Raw genomic sequence first — 17,217 nt, 5'->3', positions numbered from 1 at the left:
TCACAGATCCTTCACCACAAGATCTCTCTCTATTCCCACCTCATTACACAGATTACATCTGAAATTTCCTGTTCCTGGATAAGATCCTGCTGTAAGAAACTGTCTCTGACCACTCCACAAATTCCTCTTCCACTGTACCAGTTTGATTAGTTTAATCAATACACAGACTGAAGCAAACTGACAACAAAATGCTGGAGGAACTCAGCAAACGGTCGACATTTCGGGCTGAGAACCTTCACTGGGATTAGAAAGAAAGGGACAAAAGCCAGAATAAGGTGGTGGGGGAGGGGGAGGAGGACAAGCGAGTGGGGGGTGTGGTTTGTGGAGGGATAATGATGTGAGGAGCTGGGTAACAGGCAGAAAAGGCAAAGAGAGGAAGAGAAAGGAATCCATTAGGACAGAATGTTAGACCATGGGATGACACAAAGGAGGTGGAGAACCAGAGAGAGTGATGGCCCTCTGCTGGGTCAGGGTCGACCATGGATATTGTACCCTCGAAGTGAAAGTCAATTTGCAAGCCAGGGTAGTATGATATGTAAAGCAAGCTGTGGCCCATGCAGGGGCTCTTGCTCTCCACACAGCTGATGAATCCAGAGCAACGGCAGAGACCGATGGGGTCAGGCACCAATGGTATAGCAGGATTGCCAGTCTACATTGAACATCGGACTGACAGGGAATCCAGCTCTGGATTGTTCCTTGGGGTTTACTCCCGAAGCCTTCCCCATGAATGGGTCTAGCCACAAGCCAGTAGAGGTTTCAGATCAGAATTTTCCTTCCACTAGATGAGCTGCCAACCATGGGTGAAAGCCCCATCTGCCCATAGCAGTTAGTTATATGATGCCAGTAAACCCATTTGGACCCTCCCTGTGACTAGAAAGAGTTTGTCGGGCTTTGTAGCTAAGCCATATGTAAAAGCCAGCAGCTGGACTTGGTTGACAGAGGCAATTTGAAGCAGCAATTAATAGGAAGTGACAGCTTGTCCCTATTACCACCCCACCACTGGTTAAGACAGCTGTAAGGCACCAATATGTCAGTATGTGAATGGGAAATGGAACTAGAATGGGTTGCCACTGGCAGATTGTGGTTGTTGCAGCTCACAGAGCAAAGGGACTCAATGTAGTGGTGCCCCAATCTGCTTCCGATTAAATCTCTCATGACAATCACATTTCCATTCTCATCTCTCTTTGATATTTCCCCTTTTGTGCTTTATCCCATCGGGAGGAACACCTGAGGATCTTGAGACCACTCCTACCAGATCTGCACAAAGTGTTTTAAATTAATTACAAATATAAAACACAAAATAACTGACTGTATAAATATTCACCCCCAAATCATTACTGGTACAATCAAGTAGTTTTAGGAATTACATTATCAGTTAAGTGGAAGTCACTGTGTTAGTCAAGGTGTTTCAATTGATTGTAGTAAAAATACACGACTGTTGGTAGTCAGTATCCTGGGAGAAACTACACCATAAAAACAAATTAACACTCTGAGCAGTTCTGCAAAAAGGTAATTGAAAAACACAATTCAGGAGATGGATACAGGAAAATTTTCAAGTCACTGAATATCACTTGGAGTACAGTTAAGTCACTCATCCTGAAATGGAAAGAATATGGCAGAGCTGTAAATCTGCCAGAATCAGGCCATCCTCAAAAACTGAGTGACTGTGCAAGAAGGGGACGAGTGAGGGAGGCCACCAAGAGACCTATGCTAACTCTAGAGAAATCACAATCTTCAGTGGCTGAGATGGGAGAGACTGTGTATACAACAACTGTTGCCCAGATGCCTCACCTGACAGAGCTTTTTGGGAGACCAGCAAAGAGAAAGCCATTGTTGAATAAAGCTCTCATGAAATCTCACCTGGAGTTTGCCAGAAGACTCTGAAGTCAACTGGAAGAAGGTTCTATAGTCTGATGAAACAAAATTGACCTTTTCGGCCATCAGATTAAACACTAAGCTTGGCGCAAGACAAACACCGCACAGCATCAAAAACACACCATCCCAGCATGGTGGAGGCTGCATCATGCTGTGGGGATGTTTCACTGCAGCAGGCTCTGAAAGGCTCATAATAGAGGGTAAAATGAATGCAGCCAAATACAGTGAAATCTTGGAGGAAAACCTAATTCAGTCTGCAAGTGAACTGTGACTTAGGAGAAGATTCATTTTCCAGCAGGAGAATGACTGCAAGTATAAAACCAAAACTACACAGGAATGACTTAAAACCAAAGTTAATGTCCTGGAGTGGCCAAGTCAGAGTCCAGACCTCAATCCAATTGAGAATTTGTGGCTGGACTTGAAAAGATCTGTTCACTCATGAACCACATGCAATCTGCCAGAGCTTCAGCAGTTTTGTAAAGAAGAATGGGGAAAATTTTCAGTGTCCAGATGTGCAAAGCGGATAGAGACCTATCCACACAGAGCCAATGGTAATTACTGACAAAGGTGCATCAACTAATTACTGACTTGAAGGACGTGAATACCAATGCAATTAAATTATTTTGTGTTTTATATTTGCAATTAAGTAGATCACTTTGTAAAGATCTGCTTTTCACTTTGACACCAGAGAGTCCATTCTGCTGATCAGTGTGGGAAAATAAAGCCAAATTAAATCCACTGTGAATCAATGTTGCAGAACAATAAACATGAAAACCTCCAAAGGAGACTGAATACTTTTGATGGCACTGTTCACCAGCACGTTATGAACAAATCCACCCTGCTCCTTTCCATTTTGCTGATTCCATGTGGAACATTAAACATGTAGGAATGTCAAATTCCCAGTCCAAGTCTCTGTAACCATGTCCCTGCAATAGCTGGTGGATCAAACATATTCGTCAGTACACAATATGGAACAGATGGCAACCTGCCCTTCAGTCCACAATATTTGCACCAATCATAACAATGCTCAGACTGTATAAAGTACTGGTGAGGTCTCACTGGAGTATTGTGAGCATTTGTGGGCCCTTTATCTTAGGAAGGATGAGCTGAAACTGGATGTGTTTCAAAGGAGATTCTCAAAATTGACTCCAGGATGAAACAGCTCGGCATATGAAGAGCGTTTGATTGCTCTGGGCCTGTACTCACTGGAATTTAGGTCAATGAGGGCTGACCTTATTGAAACCTATTGAATGGTGAAAGGCCTTGATAAAGTGGATGTGCAGAGGATGGGAGTGTCTAAGAACAGAGGACACAGCCTCAGAATAGAGCACCATCCTTGTAGAATGTGGAGATGAGGAATTTCTTTCGCCAGAGAGTGGTGAATCTGTAGAATTTGTTGCCTCGGGCAGCTGTGGAGCCAAGACTTTATGTATATTTAAGGCAGAGGTTGGTAGATTCTTGATTGGTCAGATCATGAAGGGTCACAGGAAGAAGGCAGGAGATTAGGGCTTTGAGGGAAAATGGATTAGCAATGATGAAATGACAGAGCAGATTTGATGGGCCTAATTCTGATCCTATATCTTAGAGTCTATATCAGCACCTCTGAAACCTCGATCAATTTTGTCAAGCGTGATCTGCCCACACAAAACCATGCTGATTGTCCCTAAGCAGGACATGCCTTTCCAAATGTGCATAAATCCTGTACCTCAATATCCTCCCCAGTAGCTTCTCTGCCACTGAAATCAGGCTGCCTTGCCGATAGATTCCTGTTATTTCCCTTCTTGATCAAAACTGCAACATCTCCGACACTCAAGTCCTGTGGGACATGTTGTGATCGAGGACACACTGCTCCTTGTCAAATCGCCAGCAATCTGCTCATTTGCTTCTTTCACTATTGTTGGATATATGCCTTCAGGTCCTGGAGTCTTATCCATCTTATTGCTTTTCAGACATCCCAGCACAACCTCCTCCTTAACCTCAACACGTCTCTGCACATTAGCATGCTCCACTCTGTTTTCATTCACATTCAGTTCCTTCTCCTCAGTAAATATTGACACAACATACTCATTTAGTACCTCAGCCACTTGGTCTGATTTATACCACATCATTCCTCCTTTAATCTTGAGTTGACCTTTCCATTCTCTGGTTAGCCTTGTTTTATTAATAGAAATCAAAAGGCCTTGGGATTATCTTTGGTCCTACATTGCAAGGACAGTTTGTGGCTCCATTTGGCCTCTCCTATCACCTGCTTTATCATTTCTCCACTGTCTTTATATTTCAAAGACACCCAGTCTGATTTTAGTTTCATAAACCTTCCATATCCTTCTGACCAAATTTAGGATCTCTCCATTCATCCAAACTTCCCTTGCCTTACCATCCTTGTCCTTACTCCTTACAGGAACATACTGATCCTGAACTCTGAGCTGCTGGTCTTTAAACAACTCCCACATGTCAGATGTGGACTTGTCTGACAGTGGCTGCTCCCAATCAATGCCCCATGGTTTCTGTCTGACTCCGTACTAACCTGCCCTCCTGCAATTCAGTACCTTCATACAAGATCTGATTTTATTCTTCCTCATCACTAAGAAAAAACTAAGATCCCAGAATATTCACTGACTCTTAGCTGTCAGCTGGCCTGGCTCGTTTCCCAAAACTAATTTCTCCTGTCTGTTTTCTCCTCTCGTTGGGCTCTGTACATAATGTTTTAAACACTCTTGAGATTCGCTGAAGTAATCTTATGCATCTAAGTATTAAGCAAGTTCCAACCAATTCTAGGGAAGATAAAGTCCCCGCACTGGTCATTGGGGGCTAGTATGATAATCCTATCAGTGTAACTGCAGATTGCCTCTGTAAATGAGCCTTCCAGTGTGTTGTGACATTCCCAGTGGGGTAACCTCTGCTCCTGTTAAACCCCACTCACATGTAAAAATGAAACGCAGGAGCTTTGAGCTGGCAGCCGTCTGTCCGACAACATAATACTCCTAATGTTGAAATAAACTCATTTCAGCCCATCAGTCCCAGCATGTTTATTAGCCTGACATTGGCTCTCGTTCTTTTCAGACTGTCTTGTCATACATGCATTCTCCCACTTCCGATTCCAGTTCAAACTCTGCCAAGTGACACCATCAAACCTCCTGGTGAGGATATTGGTTCCCCTCCGGTTCAGATGCAAATGGCTTTGTTTGTCCCGGTCTCCCACCTGCCTGGAAGGGAGCCCATTGATCCATGAATCTGAAGAACTCCCTGCTCAACAGTTCCTCAGCAACATATTAAACTGCACGAAATATCGTTTTCTCACAAGGTTTGACCCACAATTCCGTAATTACATTGCTGGAAGTCCTGCTTTTTAACCTAGTTCCCGAAAATCACTTTGTAGGACCTCATACCTGCTCATTTAAACCTTTTGGTGTAGCACGAAGAAAGGTCACCGTAAAACATATTGGCTCCCCTCCTCCTTGGACCCGTCTCACCTTTCCCTCGGGACCCCAATGATCCTTGTACGTGAAGCCCCCACCCACCTCGCACCAGCTCCTCAGCCACCACTTTACCTGGGCCTTAGAAGACACCAGAAGCGTGTCTATATATATATCCTTTTCTCTGCCTATGTATCCTGTTCCTTTATGTGACCGGACTTTCATTTCCCTCGCGACCCAGAGGAACAGTTCTAATGAATTAACCCTCTCATCACTGGAAGTGACTGCACCCTCGCCCACCAACTGCTGTGTGTGAGGGCGCTCGCACTGGTCATGGGGCCGGGGAGGGGCAGACCGAGGTTCTCGGGTATTTGCGAAATGGAAAAGCACTTCCTATAATTTAAAGCAGGAGAATCAGCAAATTTCCAGAAATCCTGGAAATACGTGATGTGTGAGGGAGTTTTTTTTTCCGCTCGAGCGCTGTGTTGCGGATAAACCGTTGGAAGTTGGCCGGTGTATTAAAGTGAAGGCGGAGCTGGACGATGAGAGGCCGCTCTCGGTTCTGTCCGTCACTCTGACTCTGTCTCCTCCCCTCCTCGCCTCTGTCTCTCTGCGCGTTTCTCGGGCAGGTCGAGGCGCTGTGTATAAAAGGAGACAGCAGCAGTCTGTTTGTTACTGAACAGCGACCTGAGTGAAGCAGCATCATGTCTGGTAGAGGGAAAGGAGGCAAAGGACTGGGCAAAGGCGGAGCTAAGCGGCACCGTAAAGTGCTCCGTGATAACATCCAGGGCATCACCAAACCGGCCATCCGCCGTCTGGCTCGCCGTGGCGGCGTCAAGCGGATCTCGGGTTTGATCTACGAGGAGACCCGCGGGGTGCTGAAGGTTTTCCTGGAGAATGTGATCCGGGATGCGGTCACCTACACTGAACACGCCAAGCGCAAGACGGTCACTGCCATGGATGTGGTGTACGCTCTGAAACGCCAGGGCCGCACTCTCTATGGCTTCGGCGGCTGAAAAACTCCCACTTCCGCCCAAGCAGAAAACAAAGGCTCTTCTAAGAGCCACCCACCGCCTCACAGAGAGAGCAGTGACCTGGAGCAGGATCAGGTGAAGATTTAATATTTATTTAATGTTTTTGCTGACGCTCAAAGTTATCCTAATTCTCGCGGTGAGGAGATTGTCTCACAGATGTTGCTGAACTACACTTGTTTTCATTATGTAGTGTCAGGGTAAATCTAACCCCTACCTTCTCGCTGCAGTTCTCCCGCAAAGTTGGGTTTACCTTGGATCTTGACATCACGATTCAGCTTGTTTTGGAAAGTAATACAGGACATTTAATTTCACTCTCGTTCCTCCAAAAAAATCTCAATTAGTTCGAAATTGGCGTGAAAGTAATGGAAAGTAGAGGTAATGACTTCCGATCGCCTGTAAAGCTTATCGTTCACCCATTCCCCCCAATCCGGCGTAACGGCTCTGGAATGGCGGGTGGATAGAAGCCAATCATAGGCCTGGTTAATATACTTGATATCTGACGGGACAATACAACAATCAGTGCAGGACTCAGCTCCATGTCAGACAGCACTCCGACTACTGACTGCTGTACACCAGTAAGGAATTTCATTGTAACCTACAGTAAGAGACTGAAACTGAGACCTTTCCTCTGCGCTCTTATCGGATAGCAGCCCTTCCACAGACATTGTGAGTGGCTCTGAAAAGAGCCTTTGGGTCACTGGGTTCAGTGTCTGTCAGCTTACTTACTGGCAGCGCCGGTTTTCTTGGGCAACAGGACGGCCTGGATGTTGGGTAACACACCGCCCTGAGCGATAGTCACCCCTCCCAGCAGCTTGTTCAGCTCCTCGTCGTTGCGGACGGCCAGCTGCAGGTGTCGGGGGATGATGCGGGTCTTCTTATTGTCCCGAGCCGCGTTACCCGCCAATTCGAGGATTTCGGCCGTCAGATACTCGAGCACAGCAGCCAGATAGACCGGGGCTCCGGCACCCACCCGCTCAGCATAGTTGCCCTTTCACAGGAGCCTATGAACCCGGCCGACCGGGAACTGCAGCCCAGCCCGAGAAGAGCGAGATTTGGCCTTGGACCGAGCTTTGCCAGCGCCGCCTTTTCCACGTCCAGACATTTCCACAGTCACAACAACTGTTCAACCCAGAATGAAGGAATGTTCACCTCACCCATTTTATACCTTCTTTGAGAATACAAACCGATGTTTGTGATTGGTGTGATCCTGCTTATTCTCATTGGTGAAAAGAAACGCCCCAATCGAAAAACTGTCTTAATCACCAATCAGCAGTCGATAAAGCAGAAGCACGGAGTGTAGCCGTCTCCTCCCCAAAGTGCACTGAAATTTCGAAAAAAGCCCGCCAAAAAATAAATCTATTGTTCACATTTAATCAGAAATCAAATAATTGCAGATCTGTTTGACGACTGAGTGTTCGCATTTCCCCGTTACTCAATCCGAGCGCATTTAATGCAAGTGTGATTGATACTGAAATGTCTGCGAACTCGATTTTCTAATTTCTTTCAACCCGTAACGGAACTGAATAAAACTGACCCTCAGCTTCTGCCCGCGGTCGGTCATTGTGTAAACGTTATCAGATTATGGACAAACGGCTCCTCAAACTGTGACCAGCCACTAGCCTGCAATTTTAAAAAGTTGTTCTAGGAAAGAACCATTAACTCCTTCTGGCCTCGCATTGAAATGAGATTCCTAGAACTTACCCAACTGTAACTAATAAACTCCTGAACCCACAGCTAAAACAGCAACCCTCCACTCGACACGGATACCGGCAGGGACGGACTGATGGGAATGGGGAGGTTACAATTTCGTGTCAGTGCAGTGGGTGGAATGTAAAGCACCGGGATTATACGGCAAAGAGGAACCGGATATTACAACTGTACTTTAGGTGTTTTAGAAATCACCAGACATAAAATATGTCCAACTTATTGTCTAAATGTCAGTACAACTCTCTCAGTGAAATTCTGAGTGGCTCTTAAAAGAGCCGTTGTGTTTTCGATCATCTCACTGCGGAGCTTTACTTGGAGCTGGTGTACTTGGTCACTGCCTTTGTCCCTTCGGACACGGCGTGCTTGGCCAGCTCCCCGGGCAGCAGCAGGCGCACGGCGGTCTGGATCTCCCGGGAAGTGATGGTTGACCGCTTGTTGTATTGGGCCAAGCGGGAAGCCTCGCCCCCGATTCGCTCGAAGATATCGTTGACGAATGAGTTCATGATGCTCATGGCCTTGGAGGAGATGCCAGTATCGGGGTGAACCTGCTTCATCACTTTGTAGATGTAGATGGAGTAACTCTCCTTCCTCAGCCTCTTGCGTTTCTTCCCTGCCTTACCCGCTGGTTTGGGCAAAGCTTTCTTGGCGCCCTTCTTCGGAGCGGATTTCGCTGCCTCAGGCATTTCGTCTGTCCGTTTCAGACCCAGAAATAAGCAGAACTGGCTGGGAGCCCAAACTAAATAGGCAGCCCCCTGAACAGTATGCTAATGAGGGATGGAAATGCTTAGGATTCCCAATGGCTATTTGAAGAAACGATGCATGCAGACAAATCATTTGATTGGCTATCTGAAGGAACAGCACAACCAATCAGAACTCCCTCCACTGCCCATTGTCTTTTTGGGTAACACCGTCGACTGGGAACTGGCGCTGATCGCTGGGATTTGCCGCTGCCGGTTAATTCGGCAGGAGGGAAATCTAAAATACACAATGAGCCATAAAGTATAGGCGCAGTATTCGGCCATTCGACCTATGGTGTCTGCTAGAAAAGCAGATGGGATGAGAAAAACACACACTTGATAATATGAAACATTTAAGTAATGAAACATGGCAGCAGGAGATCGAAGGTCCAATTGTCAGCATGAGAGACCCATTTCTGAGTGAGGGTGAAAGTCGTTTATTGTCATATGCAACTTGCTTACAACAGATTCAGAGACACAACTTTCACAAAATAAAAACATACTCTACAGAATTATAAAGAGGTAACAGAATTTCAACAAGAGCCCAGTCAAAGTGGTGCTACTGAGGTGGTGATGAGGGTTGTTGAGGTTTGTTAAACAACAGATTTTCTCTACCAGTCTGTCTCTGGTTCAGTGAGAGAGTGTGGGGTTCATTCTGTACCTGTCAGTCTCTGGTACTGTGAGGGAGTTGGACCTCACATAGTATCTTCCAATCTCTCATGCAGTGTAAATGGATAAAATTCTTCCAGATTCATTCTTGCAGTTGATCTCTTTGATTAAGTCAAGTTTGCTTCTTAAATAAAATCATACAATACGATGACGCCACACTTAGCTTGGAAGAACAAAATTTTCTGTCTGGGTAGCTTCCAAACTGATAGCATGAACATCAAATTCTTGAATGTCTGGTAATGCCCCCCTCACCAATTCCCCTCCCCTTTTTCTTCTCTCGCCTTGCCCACCCATCACCTCCCCTGTGTGCTCTTTCCCCTTTTCTTTCTTCCATGGCCTTATCTCTCTTTCATCAATCAACTTCCCAGCTCTTTACTTCATTCCTCCCTTTCAGCATTCACCTATCACCTTGTTTTCTCTCTCCCTTATCCCCACCTTTTAACTCTACTCCTTGTCTGTTGGTCTCCAGTCTTGCCGAATGTTTTTGGACTGAAACATTGACTGTATTTTTTTGTTCTACAGATGCTGCCTGGCCTGCTGAGTTCCTTCAGCATTTTGTGTGTGTTGTTTGGATTTCCAGCATCTACAGATTTTCTCTTGTTTGTGACACAATGCTGTATATTGGTATCTCAGGGATGATGTATCTGGTTACATTGAACTACTCTGAATGGACTTTGCAGCAGAGCATCCAGAGCAACAAGACCAGACCATTGAATCCAACTCTGGGCTTGTGATAAATATGTAACTTGAGTCTCTGTGTGGGAGGGTTTGAATGGGGTGTATTGTGTAGCAACATTCGGGCTGATGGAATTGAGAATGTTTTTGACTGAAGATATGTAACCAGTGTGTCCACAGTGATCAGTGATGGGGCCTCTGTATGATCAGATTAACATACACATGGGCTGATCAGATCGCTGATGACATGAATGTTGGTGCAGTTGTGGGTGGTGAACATACAGACAGAACTGGATGCAGACCAGTTGGAAACCTGAATGGTGAAATGGGGCCAGAGTTTAATCTGGACAAGTGTGAGGAGTTTTATTGGTCCAATGTTGGAAGAAACTCCACAGTAAATGGCAACACCCTTAGGAGCACTGATACACTGAGGGATCTTGATGTGTTCGTCCATATCATCCTGCAACTGACATTGAAAGGAAATAAACTGCGCTAAGGATCACAGAGGGAGAGCAGTGAGAGGACTGGGGGGATGGGGTGTCTGTGTAGATTAATGTAATGGGTGGAAACATGCAGAATTAACAACCACCAACATTGAGTTGTGTTTCTCTTTAAAAGGCTGGACAGATGTTATGATGTAATTACATAATTTTTTAAAAATTGTGCTTTGTTTTTGTGTTTGGAGGACAATAAATGAGTATTGTAGTGAGGCGACCAGGCTCAGCACAGCACTCCAAGTGGGGTCTGACCAGGGTCCTCTCTAGCTGCAATATTACCTCTCGGCTTCTAAATTCAATTCCACTTTTGATGAAGGCCAATACACCATACGCCTTCTTAACCACTGAGCCAACCTGCAAAACTGCTTTGAGCATCCTATGGACTCAGACTTCAAGATCCCTCTGATCTTACACACTGCCAAGAGCCATACCGTTAATACTTTATTCTGCCATCATATTTGAGCAAGCAAAATGAACCACTTCACACTTACCTGGATTGAGCTCCATCTGCCATTTCTCAGCCTAGTTTTGTATCCTATCAATGTCCCGCTGTAACCTCAGACAGTCTTCCATACCATCCACAACACCTCCAACCTTAGAGTCATCAGCAAATTTACTAACCCATCCCTCCACTTCTTCATCCAAGTCATTTATAAAAATCTCAAAAAGTAAGGGTCCCAGAACAGATCCCTGAGGGACTGCATTGGTGACCGACCTCCATGCAGAATACAACGTATCTACAATCACTCTTTGCCTTCTGTGGGCAAGCCAGTTCTCGATCCACAAAGTGATTTCCCCTTGGATACCATGCCTCCTTACTTTCTCAATAAGCCTTGCATGGGATACCTTATCAAATGTCTTGCTGAAATCCACATACACTGTATCTACTGTTCTTCTTTCATCAATATGCTTGGTCACATCCTCAAAAAATTCAATCAGGCTCGTAAGTCACATCCTGCCCTTGACAAAGCCATGCTGACTACTCCTCATCATATTATACCTCTCCAAATGTTCATAAATCCTGCCTCTCATTATCTTCTCCATCAACTTACCAACAACTGAGTTAAGACTCACTGGTGTATAATTTCCTGGTCTATCTCTACTCCCTTTCTTGAATAAGGGAACAACATTCGCAACCCTCCAGTCATCCGGACCCTCACCCATCCCTATTGATGATACAAAGATCATTGCCAGAGGCTGAACAATCTCCTCCCTCACCCCCCACAGTAGCCTGGGGTACATCTTGTCTGGGCCCTGATACTCATCCAACTTGATGCTTTCCAAAAGCACGGCACATCCTCTTTCTTAATGTCTACATGCTCAAGCTTTTCAGTCTGCTGCAAGTCATCACTAAGATCCTTTTCCATAGTGAATACTAAAGTATTCATTAAGTACCTCTGCTATTTCCTCCGGTTCCATACACACTTTTCCCACTGTCACATTTGATAGGTCCTATTCTTTCACGTCTTATCCTCTGGCTCTTCCCATACTTGTAGAATGCCTTGGGTTTTTCTTTAATCCTGCCTGCCAAGGCCTTCTCATGGCCCCTTCTGGTTCTTCTAATTTCCTTCTTAAGCTCCTTCCTGTTAGTCTTATAATCTTCTAGATCTCTAACAGAACCTAGCTCTCTGAACCTTTTGTAATGTTTTCTTCTTGACCAGATTTATTACAGCCTTTGTACACCAGAGTTCCTGCACACTACCATAACTTCCATGTCTCATTGGAACGTAACTATTCTAGAACTTCACTCAAGTATTCCCTGAACATTTGCCACACTTCTTCCGTACTTTTCCTTGAGAACATTTGTTTCCAATTTAAGCTTCCAATTTCCTGCCGGATAGCCTCATAATTCCCCTTATTCCAATTAAATGCTTTTCTAACTTGTCTGCTCCTATATCTCTCCAATGATATTGTAAAGGAGATAGGATTATAATCACTATCTCCAAAATGCTCTCCCACTGAGAGATCTGACACTTGACCAGGTTCATTTCCCAATACCAAATCAGGTGCAGCCTCTCCTCTTGTAGGCTTAACTACATATTGTGTCAAGAAACCTTCCTGAACACACCTAACAAACTCCATCTCATCTGAAACCCTTGCTCTAGGGAGATGCTAATCTATATTCAGAAAAATTAAAATTTCCCATCATGACAACTCTGTTATTACTACTCCTTTCCAGAATCTGTTTCCCTATCTGCTCCTCGATATCGCTGGTACTATTGGCTCTGCCCTGCTCTATTCACTGTTTTAGGTGATTTTCACTGATTTTGATGGGCTGTGCCTCACACAGCCGGGCTGTTGCAATACAACGTTCTCCTCTAAAGTATGAGCATAATGGTGGGTAAATATTCAATGGAGCAGAAACTAGTGGGGTCAGCACAAATGAGGGCTTGGCAGCTCTAGATGTGATGGAGGCTCGAGTTGATGGGGAGCAGAAAGAGGGAACCAGATCAGGAGGATGAGGCTACAAATGAAAGTTCAGCAACATCTGGAAACTATGACTGAAAAAAAAGAGGTTTATGTTTGCAAAATGCTGGACGGACTCAGTAGCCCCAGCAGCATCTATGGAGAGGAATAAATAGTGAATATTATGGGCCAAAACACTTCATACTATCTAGACTGTTTATTTCTCTGCTTAGATGCTGCCAAACCTGCTGAATTCCTGCAGTACTTTGTGTGTGTTACTTTGCAGTTTATTCTCAGCATCTGCTGAACCTCGAGTTTCATATCTGCGTTTCTAAGTGAGTGAGACTTTGACAGTTGTCATACAGAATGCCTGTTGACATTGAGTAATAAAGAGAAAATCTGCAGTTATTTAAATCCAAGGAGAACACACAAAATGCTAGAGAAACTCTGAAGGCCAGGCAGCATCTGTGGATAAAAGTACAGTTGACATTTTGGGCCGAGATTCTTCAGCAGGACTGGAGAAAAAACAATGAGGAGTAAATTTTAAGGGTGGGGGAGCGGAGAGAGAAACACAAAGTGATAGGTGGAACTGGGATAGGGAGAGATGAAGTAAAGAGCTGGGAAGTTGATTGCTGAAAGAGCTATAGGGCTGGAGAAGGTGGAGTCTGATAGGAGAGAACAGACGGCCATGGAAGAAAGAAAAGGGGGGGAGGAACACTCAAGGGAGGTGATGGGCAGGCAACGAGAGGGAAAAGGGGATCGGCAATGATGAGGGAGGGGAGGCACGACTAGAAGATCAAGAAATCGAGGTTCATGCCATCAGATTGGAGGCTGCCCAGACAGAATACAAGGTGATGTTCCTCTTACCTGAGTGTGGCCTCATCGCAACAGTATAGGAGGCGATGGATTGACATTTCCATTGAGTATATTGTTTGTGGAAGCTTGCTGTGTTGAAGGAGATGCTGAGTTTTCTGCATAAAAACATTGACTGCTTTTGGAACATGTGACGTTGAACCAGCACTTGTCCTTTCAAACTAATCCAGTATATTAACAACAGCACGTCACCTCCCTTTTCCAAAATATAATTCAACCACTCAAATACCATATATCCCATATGTTTACACAAATGGGACATCAGTGATATTGGTCAATAATTAGGAGGATCCAACAGGGTTTTCCCAGGATTTAGAATAGACACTACAATTGTAATTTTCCATGAGGAGGGAAGATGGCCTGAACGCCAATTATGATTCAAAAATGTAATATTATCTCAAGAGAGCTGTGGCCATATGTTTAAACATGCATAACATGTATCATACTTTCCTGGAGCCGTCTGACCTGTACTATTAATAGCTTTCCTAAATTCACACAAAGGAAGCTCTACATCACTATCATTGCTACAGCTGGTTCCCAACACATCAGGGTATTCCCTTAAAAGCTTATCCCTACATTGTTTAGTCTCTTCATTATTTTGATTATGAATTACAGCAATTGACCAAGCCGGTAACTAAACCCTCTCCATTTCAGTCACAATTGTATCACCTTCTTTAATCAATACTGGGAACCCTATGAATCCCTCACCCCCATTTTCTCAATCATTCCCCTAACACCTCCAAGGTTAATAGTCCTTCCAATTCTAGCACAATATGACCTCTAGTAAATCTTTTTCACAACCTTCATTACTTTCCTCACCACGGTCTGTGACCTGTTACACTTAATAAGATCACGCGGACAGTGATACTTCTTAACTTTCCGAAATGCCACATTTCTCTCAATAATTGCCTCTGCACACTCCTCCGTCCACCATGGTACAGCTTTTCTCCTATTAATGCACTTTTTAATATGAATCTTTTCCAGCAAATTCGAGGAATAATGTGACAACCTTTCTTTGCAGAAATCCACATCATCCTCACCATTCAATCCACACAGATGTTCCGTTCATCACATAAAACATTAAAACTTCTCCAATTTGCTTTACCGAAACTCCATCTCCTCAAAGTGGCTTCTTGTCCCCGATATAAATCTAAACCCAGGCTTATAAATAGAGGAATATGATCACTCCCCAATGTTTCATCTCCCATGACATACCACTCACTCACTGCAGCCTGAATGTTTGATACTAAATTAAATTTACAGCAGTTTCAGAACTATTATGAACATTAAATCTTATAACTCTCCCCAGTAAGACACACAAGATGTGAAATATCTAAAACTCTTCTACAATCAAACCACGACCATCATTCTGAGAACAACCCCACAGTGAACTCTATGCATTAAAATCCCCACACCGTACAACCCTTAGTGAGCTAGAGCTACATATACTCTCCAACAAATCAATCGAAAGCTTTCCACAATGGTTATAATAATACACCTCTTTAATGTCGCTACCTGTTGAATCAAGTACTTCTACAAGTGTCTCATACATTTCATTTACATCCACAACTGTATGCCTTCTCCCTTTCTGTATAAAATTTGCAACAGCACCTCCTCTACCAACTAATCTATCACGCCTAATTACAATATAATCCTGGAAGGAAGAATTTAAATGTGGTAACAACCAGGTTTCCTGAATACATACAATGTCAGATAGATTTGATAAATCAGAAATAAACTTGAAGTCTTGACCATGAAAAATTCTGGCTTCTGGAAATATGCGTATTCGCCCTTCTTATACATTCTGGAGAAATGTAGCGGGACGTTTATGATTGGTGAAACTGTGCCTTATCTGATTCGAAAGGGAAAATATTCCAATCAGAGAGCTGCTTTATTCACCAATCAAGACAGCAACGGTATAAGCGCGGAAAATAACCTAACCGCCGAAATGAACTGAAATTTGCAAAAGTCCGCCAAAAAAACCTTTGTTGCTGAAATTAAACTATAAACAGGTTTGTTTGTCGACCCTGTACCCCCGTTACTGAAGACCGACACATTTAAACCAAATGTAGTTAATATTGCGACGGTGTCTGGAGATTTAGATTTCTTTCAATTGATAAATGTTTGCGGACGGTCACTGTGTAAACTCAAGTCAGTTTACCAACGAATGGCCCCTTCAGAAAGTGGAACTTTAACAAATACAGTCTGAACAAACCGTGAGTGTTCAGCTCTCGCGTTGGAAACGGGTTAAGAGAAGTAACCAAAATGGGACAAAACTTAATGAACCGCATTCTCCACCGTAATTAAAACAGAAACAACAATTAGTGTCTTCTTCAGAGAAACCTGATGACCGAGAGGAAATGACAGGGAAGGGGTGCGTCACGATTCCGTGCCTGTGCAGTACGCAGGAATGTAACAGAGAAATCGGGATTCTACTAGAAATCTGAGTAACGGAAAGATTCTGAATGAGCGCATCAAAAAGAAATTTTCAAACTTACCTCAAATCCATGTCACAATATTTTGTAACTCTTTTAATGAAACCGTGAGTGGCTCTTAAAAGAGCCTTTGATTTTCCCGTTTGTTTAGTCAGTAAACTTGTCTTCACTTGGAGCTGGTGTACTTGGTCACCGCCTTTGTTCCTTCGGACACGGCGTGCTTGGCCAGCTCCCCGGGCAGCAGCAGGCGCACGGCGGTCTGGATCTCCCGGGAGCTGATGGTGGACCGCTTGTTGTAATGGGCCAGGCGGGAAGCCTCACCCGCGATGCGCTCGAAGATATCGTTCACGAATGAATTCATGATGCTCATGGCCTTGGAGGAGATGCCGGTGTCGGGGTGAACCTGCTTCATCACTTTGTAGATGTAGATGGCGTAAGTCTCCTTCCTCGACCTCTTGCGCTTCTTGCCAGATTTGCTCGCCGGTTTGGACAGAGCTTTCTTGGCGCCCTTCTTGGGAGCGGGTTTCGGTGGATCAGGCATTTCCCCGTCGGTTTCAAACACAATAATAAACAGAAGCTGTTCGGAGCCCGGACTAAATAGGCAGCGCCGAAAGCGGTATGTTAATTAGTATGAGAATAGTGAGCATTTCCATTGGCTGTTTGCAGAAATGAATCACCAATCAGAACGCTGGGGGATGGGAAGCGGCGCCAATGTGTGACGGTTACCGCAGTCGTTTAATGCAGGAGGAAGTACAGAAGGGCAGAGACAGGCGGGGGTGCGGGCTGAAATTGAAAAGGGAAAGGGAAACGCAAATTTCAAAAGCAGAATGAAAATAAAATCAGATGAAATATTATAAAATTAAACACTATGACGTTCAGTTCATGACACAGGGCAG

At 44.4% G+C, this 17,217-nt stretch overlaps 3 protein-coding genes and 1 pseudogene across 3 annotated transcripts; 1 reads left to right on the top strand and 3 right to left on the bottom strand.

The window, feature by feature from the left end:
- The first annotated feature begins 5,992 nt into the window (after positions 1 to 5,992).
- Positions 5,993 to 10,160, top strand: LOC140717852 (histone H4). Its single transcript, XM_073031574.1, has 2 exons — positions 5,993 to 6,397; positions 9,958 to 10,160. The coding sequence occupies exon 1, from the start codon at positions 5,993 to 5,995 to the stop codon at positions 6,302 to 6,304; it is 312 nt and encodes a 103-aa protein (XP_072887675.1). The 3' UTR covers positions 6,305 to 6,397; positions 9,958 to 10,160.
- Positions 7,041 to 17,217, bottom strand: part of LOC140717792 (uncharacterized) — an 819,648-nt pseudogene continuing 809,471 nt past the window's right edge.
- Positions 8,065 to 8,747, bottom strand: LOC140717543 (histone H2B 1/2-like). Its single transcript, XM_073031117.1, has one exon. It carries the CDS (start codon positions 8,710 to 8,712, stop codon positions 8,338 to 8,340), a length of 375 nt encoding a protein of 124 aa, XP_072887218.1. The 5' UTR covers positions 8,713 to 8,747; the 3' UTR covers positions 8,065 to 8,337.
- On the bottom strand, positions 16,475 to 16,885 carry LOC140717788 (histone H2B-like). Its single transcript, XM_073031512.1, has one exon. It carries the CDS (start codon positions 16,860 to 16,862, stop codon positions 16,488 to 16,490), a length of 375 nt encoding a protein of 124 aa, XP_072887613.1. The 5' UTR covers positions 16,863 to 16,885; the 3' UTR covers positions 16,475 to 16,487.

The sequence above is a fragment of the Hemitrygon akajei genome, chromosome 28 (assembly GCF_048418815.1).
Source record: "Hemitrygon akajei chromosome 28, sHemAka1.3, whole genome shotgun sequence".
NCBI lineage: Eukaryota > Metazoa > Chordata > Chondrichthyes > Myliobatiformes > Dasyatidae > Hemitrygon > Hemitrygon akajei.
The sequence above is the reverse complement of the archived record's forward strand: the minus strand, read 5'-3'. Positions and strand labels throughout refer to the sequence as shown.

Bases quoted from the DNA above. Each gene is read 5' to 3' on its own strand.
- LOC140717852 (XM_073031574.1), top strand. From the start codon at position 5,993: ATGTCTGGTAGAGGGAAAGGAGGCAAAGGACTGGGCAAAGGCGGAGCT.
- LOC140717788 (XM_073031512.1), bottom strand. From the start codon at position 16,862: ATGCCTGATCCACCGAAACCCGCTCCCAAGAAGGGCGCCAAGAAAGCT.
- LOC140717543 (XM_073031117.1), bottom strand. From the start codon at position 8,712: ATGCCTGAGGCAGCGAAATCCGCTCCGAAGAAGGGCGCCAAGAAAGCT.